Here is a 10,190-nt window from a genome sequence, read left to right on the forward strand (position 1 = left end):
AGTTGGTAACTTTTGTTGACTTGCAAAATAAAAACAAAATAATATTCTTTTTAATTAGATTTGTAAATAATAATAAAATAAGATCCAAAAAATTGTTTTTTAAGTATTTTATGACGAGCCATTGTTTTTAGCGCCGATGATATTTATTTTCGACAGTAACGGAATACCCAATTCCAGCATTCTGTTATAAAAAGAGAAATTATTTACGTCTAACGGTACTTGAAAATCAAAAAAAAATTCTATTATTTGGATTTTAATTTAAATGTTCAACTAATTTAATAATAATAATTGTTTCAAATTTTATAGATAAAAAATAAAAAAATATATAAAATAAATTTTATAATTAATTATTATTTTAATTTTATGACTCTTTGCTCCTCTTTGGAAGTAATGAGATTTAGATGTCGATAGAGGAATATTTTTGGATGAATTGTTTCCGGAAATCGTTTAAACCTGTTCAAGGCGAATCATTGACATGTACATATGTATATAGGTGTATACTCTCAGTACTCATCCCACAGATATAATACCTTAATTATATTTATGTACAGTGGAATAAATCATGAAAATTATGGTAACTACTTATAAAAAGAAATAATAGGAATTGCATAACAATAGGCCAGTTAACGCTTGTTTGTGTATACGCAGCTATACATGCGAATACGTGTGCTCCAACAACAAAACGAGCTAAAATTTTGAACGAAATATAATTTGTTTGTTTTAATATATTCATATCTTCTTCGAATATATGTAACTTTCAATTACTTAAATATTTGTATGATTTTTTAAATGTACATAAAAATGACTCCAGCGTTGTAAAGCAAGTAGTACGATTGAATCCTTCCAAGCATGTCAACTCATTCCTCTTCGTTACGATATCCCTACTCGTGCGCTTACCACTACTCGTACATCTCCAACTTTTTACTTATGATACCGTTAGAAAATTTTCATTTTCCTTTTGTTTATACATTCGTATGTACATATGTAAAGTTTGGACACTCTCGTTGGGAATGCCTTGCCGTTTTTCTGTATTTGGAGTTACTTAGCAAAATTTTTGCTGTTATAAGCGGCACTGCTTGCTTGACAATCGTTTCTCCAGCAACATTCTTCTTCTCTTTCACAGGCGATTCAGCTAGTCAGTCTCTGGTCACTTTCCGTCATATGCCACAGCAGCTACAGCAGCCACAAAACCCCCAGTCCCAGTTACAACTACAACAATCCCAACAGCAACTCTTAGCGCAACTACAGGCCGAGCAGCAGCGCTTGCGTCGACGCAGTGAGGGCGATGCACCGCAACAACAAAAACAACAACAACCATCACTCCACAACCAAAATGCCAAAACCAACTCGTCAGTCAGCAACACCATCGGTCTACCGACGCACACCAACGCTGGCAACTACCCAGCCGACGGCAACGCGACCGTTATCGGTGGAGGCGGAACTGGAAGTGGCAGCTGTGTCATCGGCACCGGGAACGCCACTTTGTCGACGCGCCGTGTCTCGCTCGGCGACAGTTCCGAGTCCAATAACAAGACCACATCCGAGTTGCAGATCAAGTGCCGCAACACCAAGTGCGATCGTAGCGCCACGCCCGCGGACGCCAAAAAGTATTACAAGTCATGCCACAATTGTACCCATTTATATTGTTCGCGTGAATGTCGACGCGCCCATTGGGAGAAACACCGCAAGGCATGTCTGCACTCACGTGCGTCGAATTTGTGCCGCCAAGTGTTAGCCACCTGCAAGGATGATGTCGACTCGCAACGCCATCTCAGTTTATTGGCACGCAAAGGCTTTCTGTCACAGGGTCGCGGTGTTGTGCGGGTGCTCTTCCGTTCCGCCGAGGCGGCTGAGAGTTTCATCAAGCACGGCTTTCAGTGTATGGGCGAGGCGTCCTATGTGCGTTGGCCCGATCTGATGCCCGCCGAAATGGGTCTCGAGCTGTACTCGGAATTGCTTAAGCTGAGCACCGAATACAAGCCTGACTCGAAGATGCTCATCTATGTGGCCATATGTGTGGTCAGCGAAGCGCCGGGCATGGGACAGGCGCCAGTACGCTGGGAACGCCAGCTGGTCTCGCGTTGTGCCAAACTGAAACTCTGCAAGAGCATCCTAGCCGAGCTGGAACAACAGCTACAGGCCCTCCAACAACAGCAACCACAGCCACCGTTAACTGTGGTGGCTGTGCCAGAACCCACCACCGAGATACTCATACTCACATTCAATCCCAGCTTACGTTCCAATGCCAATCAAGGCGAACTAATACTCTCAAATATATTGGATATATTGTCAAGACGTGGCGTACTATTACGCAAACATTACCCAGAGATTTATCAGCGCCTACAAACCTACACCGATGGACAAACAGAGAAATTCAATCCGGTAACACTACATCCGCGTGACTCACAAACAGGCAAGAGCTTCGTCTGCATTATTATGCCAGTATATTCGTCCGACAGCGACGTTATCAAGTTGCCATCTGCGTCGGATGGCGGCAACCGAGTGACCACCATTGATGTTGGCTCACCAGCAGCTTTGGCACAACTTGATGACGACGAGCTGCTTACCCGATCTACGAGTTGATTTTTAAAAAGCAATGGTCGAGGCAGTACAAAGAAACGCTCATCATCGGCGGGCGCTGCCAATTCCACGGCGTCGGATTTGTTATTATTGACAGCAACAGCGGATGGTGCCGCCGGCTCTTTAACGTTGGAGAGCACGCGTATGTAGAATGTGGATGTGGGTGTGGGTGCGGATGTGGATGAGACTGGAACTAGTTTGCGGTCGTATCGGATCTAAGTATGCAGCTTGTATAGTAATTAAGAAAGTTTATTGTAATACTTATAACTACATACATACACATACATACGTATATATAGTCTTATAATCAATCTCTCTTATAGCCTGAAATACGCATACAAAGATGCTTCCCTTTTCGCTACACTTGAAGAAAAGCGTATTCGCATGCATACAAATACATATTTAGACACAACAAACATGCAACAACATAACAACTTGTGTCGTACATACACAAATACATTGAAGCTCTATTAGAAATTTAGAAACAATTCTTCCATATTTCTCTCATATCATTCCATTTTCAAGGACTCGAATACTATTTGTTACATCTTCATAATAACATACCAAATTATGTATGTATGTAAAGCGCATACACATGCAAGTACAATATGACTCCTTCATACTTATATTTAGCTAGATAATATTTAATTTATGTGCTTTCTTAGTGTTAAAACTATGTATGTAAGTGAGGAATTAATGGCGATTATAAGGCAATACAAATTTGGATCAAAAATAACCGTACATACACAGTTACATATGTACATGCATACGGACATTGTAAAATCAAAAATATTAACAGAATTAGAGGAAAGAAATTAGAAAAATTTTCCAGAAATCTATTGAGGCAAGTTGCAGTATTTCAGGCCTTCGATGGACGCTAGAATTGTTGAAGAATGATGAGGTTTCCAAGAGAGAAAATGAGTGAAATGTTTGAAAATTCCAAAGAATTTCAGTTTAAGAAGACAACAGCGACCCACAAGATGTTCAAACCATTCAACTCGGCCTGGGAGCCACTTAAAATGAAGCATCTGTATGCATTTATTTTGTCTGGATCGCCGAGAACGAAGTGAAAATATCATCGCTAGTTTATGAGGTTATCAAATAAAACTTCTATAAACTTCAAGAAATGCTTACAGTTGAATAGCCCCTTTTAATCGCCAACAATATGACTCCTTAAAACTGTAGGCTTAAAACTGTAGGTCCCGCCATTTGTGGAACAAGAGTAAGACGCACACCACAAATAGGAAAAGCAGCTCGGCCAAGCACCTAACAGAACGCGCCAATTATTTATCATATTATTTATTTATTTTCATATCCGAAATAAGAATACTAAGCATTCAAAAGAGTTAAAATATGTTGCACCAACATAACAAAAAACACCGATATCTCCCTTTCCTTAATATACCTTTCGATAATGTCTTTGCGAATAACAGGAAGTTATATAATGGCTTATAATTTCTTCATGTTATGCACAATCGAGTTGTATTCTAAGCTTCAGCTAAACAAATTTCTTCAGGTGACCATTGTCTGGTAGACAATGTGAAACTCAGAAAAAGTTTGCTCCCCTATACTCGTAAGAATCGTCATAAATAGCGTCACAATACTACCTGAGTCTTGCCGAGATGTCAGTTTCAAGCATTTTGTTCTACCTTTTGCATTAGCGCAAGCGTTCTGTTGAAAGTAGACTATGAAATTTAGTATGCGGTTTACAACGACCGATGCCACAGTACCAACCAAGATTCAAGAAAGCGTTTTGAAAAATACAATTTTTTTTATTGTCATAATCATACGTTCGCGTCATGTCAAATATAAAAATAAATCATATTTTCGCGCCAATTAAGACCCTCGAATTCACATAATATGCAAACCCATATGCCTCAGTCACTCTAGCCCTTACAGTGTATACCGCCATAAACGCTTACGTTGTTACAGTACTCCTACAACTATTTTTAATCAATCGTATGGACTTCGGATGATTGTGCTTAAAAGTTTCGCATGCTTGCCCGAAAACAAGGTTAAGCTTATCAAGTTTTTAGAAATAAGAAAACTCTATACAAGTATAGCAAAACTGTTCTTGCTTTTGTTCGTGAAAGGTGAGAACTTTTGCCCTTGAAAATAAAGGCAGAATTGCTTACTGGACCTCCTCTACACACAAACATAAGCTTGTGCTCTTTGGGTGAACAGATGGATCGGCACTATAGGAGTTGGATGAAAATGGGTAAGAGGGCTTCTGTTCTGGTACAACTCATTAACTCTGCTAAACGAATATCATTTGAAGTCTCGGGTCATTCAGCGAATGAATGCAGTTTAATGACCGATGGCTGGATATTGAAAGTATTTTTACTTACATAACACATCATCTTTTAAGGAAAATTCCTTAGCGGCGAGCATTTTTTTAGCTCTATGAATAGCCAGTAGTCGCTGAGAGCCAAATCTACCGAATACGGGGGATGTGGTAGCAATTCGAAGTTCGATTCATGTAGTTTTGCCATAGTTTTATTGACTTGTGACGTTCTTCTTTTTGGCAAACAGTAAGCAAACGCAAATTAAGAAATAGTTTTTTCTAATAGCGGTCGCCCCTCGGCAGGCAATGGCAAACCTCCGAGTGTATTTCTGCCATGAAAAAGCTCCTCATAAAAAAATATCTGCCGTTCGGAATCGGCTTGAAACTGTAGATCTCTCCATTTGTGGAACAACATCAAGACACACACCACAAATAAGAGGAGGAACTCGGCCAAACACCCAAAAAGGGCGTACGCGTAAGCAAACGCCGAACCCACTTTGAACAGAGCTTTCTCATAGTCAAATGCTTATGCAATATAAAGTCAATGCGTTCTTTTGATATCTTTACGATGTCAGCTAACTCACGCAACTTCACTTTTTGATCATTGAATACGATTTTGTGGATTTTTTGCATGCTTTGCTCTATTTTTCTCATGGAAATTTGCTAGATGAAAAATGTGTTAATTTTAAATCACAATTTTCCTCCGAGTGACAAATAGTAAATGTGGCCGTCGAATGACTTTGTGCTCGACTACCATGCGATAGAGCTGCTGTTAGAAGCCCACTGTGGGCTTGAAACCCCAAACGATAGAAAAGATTTATGTAGAGCGGAAAGCAATGGCAAAGCTCCAAGGGTTCCAAAGCTCAATTTGCCGTTCGGAGGTGCCATAAAACTGTTGTAGGTCCTCTCATTTGCAAATGACAACAAGACGCGCACTATCAATAGAAGGAGGCGCTCGAGGTAAGCGCCAATTATATGCATATACACATTTCTATATAATTTATTGCCCAGTTAAGAATAATTGTGGAAAAAACAAAAGGGATAAGATTCCACGTGCCGCAAACTTATTTCGTGTAAGCAATAATGGTCTGAAAAATTATTCAAAATAGTGGCGGATTTATTGACTACTGATGAAAGAAATAAGCAAGACAACAAAGCGGCCAGGAAAAAGCTTACTAAAATCCTTTTTTGTTTACAGGCGCCTGATGCACTTATTATTTTGTCCAGCTCCTTTGCGTACTTTTTAAGATGCAATACGTTTTCGGTCCTTCATTCCTTCATTTTTTGTCGTACTTTAAATAAAAGTGAATTTGCTAGTCATTGAAAAATATAAGTCTGCATTTACTTTATTTTTTTTACCATGGAAATGAATTCAAGCCGTTCTAAGAGGCGAACTTTCCAATGCAGAAGCAATGAACTCAGGTGAGAGGCGCTCACCTTAGCTTTCAATTTCACTCAAGGCTTTTGGAAATCTCGACTCGAACAAGGCGATAATTAGAAATGTAATTAGGACGCTTAACGCTAAATAAAGAATAATAATAATAGTAATGAACAAATTAAGCAGGAGTACTGAGGAGTTGTTGACAGATGCCTAAGCTTACAATGTGACGTTTCTGAGTTGTCATAATTGACACACATTTGACGCTGTTAAAATTATATCAGGCAGCTTCCAATGAATCGAAAACACTATTAAAGGATAATTAAACTAGGTGTAAAAGAAGAGAGGACTAGGATGGAGAAATCATATAGAATAAAATGTTTAATCAAAATGTAGGTAATTGGAAGAATTGAAATAATGAAAATCGCGTGTTTTTTTTTTTTAATAACCTAATAGATGCATAGAATTGTGTACAGAGAGGCGCTTACACCAAATAAGTTCCACGGAAAAATGTAATTCATAAAATTCACTGTAAAATATAAGTTAAAAAACAAATGCTTTGAAAATCGTTGCAAACAAAAGCTTAGTCTGTAATCAAACAATTCTAACAATTCGCAGCTAAAGTAGCGGAAACTAAACAATTCACTGGGAGCTTACAGATATTTTTATGTTGTGTAGCAATTAAAATATTATATAATGCTTTAACTAAAATCATACTCATGCTTTCCCTATCACGTCTACTAACTAACAAATAAGCTGGTATTAAAAGAACAAAAAAAAATATTTGAAAAAAAAACTTATTTAATACAACTCTTAGATATTTACGTATTTTTAAGCAGCTAATGGCCTTCTTTCGTGAATTCGTTTCAGCCACATGCACACACACTGCACACACACACACTTGCATACATCCAACCATAACCTAAAACAAAGAAACAATAACATTAAAAATTCCTAATTAGTAAAATTTTTTAAAATTATTAAATTTATTTACCTAAGTACATTTTAAGTAAAAACTTATAAAGTTTATTAAGCGTAACTATTGTCTTTAGCACTAATTTTGTTTCGTGGTGTAGCTAATAAGTGTGCGGGTTAACTACATACATACGCAAATGATTTTCAGAAAACAAAAGGATTGATTAAATTAAATTATAAACTAAATTTATAATTATAAATTTATAAATAAATTATTTAATAAATTATACCAAAAAACAACTCTGTACTTTCTTTCCAAATTCACAACGAAGGTAAGTTGAGTGCAAAAATCTTTACTTAATTAATTTAATTAAACTGAAAACACTAAAGTTAAGTAAACCCTAGCGGAGGAAAAAATAGTCTTATTTTGGAAACCTTTTTCGGTGCGTTTTTTAGCAAAATAAAAATAATCGGAAATTCTACGAAACAGTTAAAAAAGTTTAGAAATACCTTGGCGATCATCTTCAGAAAGTTCCCGGGATATATTCAGAAAATTCAAAATACAAGTTTGTTCCTCAAAAGTGATATTATCATCGTCCGCTCAACTGCCTTCACATTTTTCCCCACCATGCGCTCAGCCACTACAAATACTATACAACAGCTGGTTGTGCGTTGGCAGGCTGACGGACTGGTTGATGGCGGCGCTGATATTTTCACTTGTGTGTATTTATTTTAAGCCTTGGCAGCTTCCACTGACGCGCCCACAATATGCAATCGGCTGAATAATTTTTCACTATTAATTTGCTTTTAGTTACATTGATTCTTACAGTAGATAGTTTGCTTGATTTTATTGTAGTATTCAAATTTCATTATTTCTTACCTGTGGTTGCTATGACGCTGTGTTGGCGTACATCAAACGAAAGTTCCGAATGCGGCGATTTTATTTCAAGGATGGTTAGAAAAATTCCTACAGATTTACTATTGAATGCGATAACGGCAAGTACCTGTATCGCTTAGAACTCACTAGTTTTCGGCGTCAAAAGTCTTAAAAATCAGAATCCTACCCAGAACGACCCGAATTTATATCCGGCCAAGGACTGTTAATTCAGCAGCATTCTTCGTACATGTATGGGGAATGTTTATGCTACTACAACAACAATTAGAGTCTCTCAACCAGGTCATGAGAAGACGTATTTCAAGCAAAAAGTACGTACAGCTCAGCGAATTGTCTGAAAGATGTGGGCGCTAATTTTGTAAATAAAGGAGCTGGGCATGTTTGTCGGAATTTTAGGCTGAGTGTGAAGGCATATCGCCTTAATCATAAAGTTCCCGGAATATATAATATATATAGAAAATTCAAAATACCTCCTTATTCCTCAAAAGTTATATTATCGGCTTCAAAGCACTTCCCATCAACTACACCGCACCTATGCCAGCAGCTCTCGAAAGATTTCTGGAACTCTATTTTCGGTATAGCCATCAGAGCCGTCTTCAATTTTTCCTTTACTTCCTTTCGACTGCTAAAACGTGGTCCACATAGTGGTTTTTTGACTCGCGGAGCCACATCGGGTGAATTTTATGGCTGTTGAATTGTATTCGTTTTGGTCTTGGTTAAAATCTAGAGTCTAATGCCGACACTATACGTCAGTGCGTTGTCATGGTGCAAAATCGACGAGTTGTTTTTACACAAATTCCTTCTTTTCAGTTTATATTTCGCGAATTTTCGCAAAATAATAATGTAATGGCTTCATTGTTTTTCACAATATTCTCCTTGGAAGTCAATATAATATATTTTTCCATTCGCTTGAACCAATTTTCAAAGCACTTTTGCCACTCAGAGGTGGATATCTCCAAAACGAGCTCTTTAAGGCTCAGGTGTTCGTGAACAAAGATGAATTATTAGGCGCCAAATTAGGGCTGCAAGGCGGATGTCCCATTAAATCGATCTTTTGAGTTCCCAAAGACCCTTTTTTGTGCGCCGATACGTGAGAGCTCGCATTATCTTGGTGACGGATGATTCGTCTTCGACGGTTGGTTTTCCTTAATTCTCGAGAATTTCTGCCAAACATGTGGTTATTTATCGCCGTGAACTGCCTGTTTTATAGTAAGGGTACGTTCGCGAAAATGTATAACTGCAGCAATACAGCAACCCTGTTGCTTATTTTGCACTACACTGCTGATACTCAGCATTAAATATACAACAATTACGCTTACCTTTCTTTTTCCATTGCATTTGTGTTAAGCTTGCAGACAAACATTTTGTGTTGCCGGTTAATGAGGTTATTTGCGCGCGTGATGAGTAAAAAGAACGTTTGACTTTTGCAAGTGTTGCCACAGATTCAAGAAGAACGTGATACTTTGCAAAATTTGCAACACTGCTGTTCTGATTGCCATCGCGAACGTACCCTAATTTTCTCTACTGGTACAATTGCAACATGACCAGATTTTCCGAAAAACAGGAGACCATTTGCTTTAGGTGCTTCTTCCGCGATCCGCGAAAAACTTTTGTTCAATTAAGCTCATCTTGCAACACCCATACTGCCGATTGTTATTTTGTTTCTGCCTATATGCATACATAGATATAATATTCGGCAACTGTTACGATATCATGGACGTGCTTTGAACCACTAAGGCTGAATTCTTCCAACATTTCTTTATACCAATCGACACGAGTGCTTTTTTGAGCAATTGCCAAATTATGCGGTATCCGCGTTATCAACGAGAACAAATTTCCTTGACGATATTGAAAGATGTTCATGTGATATTGAAAAATGCCTCCATATCGCAATATGTCACATGTATATTTTACGTTATCAACTGACGCACAGCATCGTTTTTTTCTGTCCCACCGATCGTTTTTGGATGGGCTTCATGAAATTCATCGTACAATAATCGACGGCCACAACTTACAATTGTTGTACTCGTACCAGCGTCTAAAATCGTAATAAATCATCGCACGAAAATCTTGGCGTTAACTCGCCTTCCTTCTTTTTGATGAATTCAATTTTTCAGCTCACTAAAAAGCGAACAAAT

At 38.0% G+C, this 10,190-nt stretch overlaps 1 protein-coding gene and 1 long non-coding RNA gene across 3 annotated transcripts in view; one reads left to right on the forward strand and one right to left on the reverse strand.

Annotated features, from left to right (window-relative positions):
• LOC128862741 (uncharacterized) overlaps positions 1-7,163 on the forward strand; it is a 56,434-nt gene extending 49,271 nt beyond the window's left edge. For both annotated transcript variants that reach the window (XM_054101444.1, XM_054101445.1), the window contains one exon: positions 1,124-7,163. In XM_054101444.1, the coding sequence (XP_053957419.1) occupies positions 1,124-2,583 (1,460 nt within the window). In that variant the 3' untranslated portion in view covers positions 2,584-7,163. The remainder of the gene's footprint in view (positions 1-1,123) is intronic.
• A 671-nt stretch (positions 7,164-7,834) lies between these two features.
• LOC128864090 (uncharacterized) lies at positions 7,835-9,428 on the reverse strand. Its single transcript, XR_008454649.1, has 4 exons — positions 9,372-9,428; positions 8,523-9,251; positions 8,038-8,386; positions 7,835-7,950 (listed from the first exon to the last, which is right to left on the reverse strand). It is a non-coding gene; the product is annotated as an uncharacterized LOC128864090 (long non-coding RNA).
• Positions 9,429-10,190: the final 762 nt, after the last annotated feature.

This window comes from Anastrepha ludens, chromosome 5 (genome assembly GCF_028408465.1).
Source record: "Anastrepha ludens isolate Willacy chromosome 5, idAnaLude1.1, whole genome shotgun sequence".
In the NCBI taxonomy this organism is placed as follows: domain Eukaryota; kingdom Metazoa; phylum Arthropoda; class Insecta; order Diptera; family Tephritidae; genus Anastrepha; species Anastrepha ludens.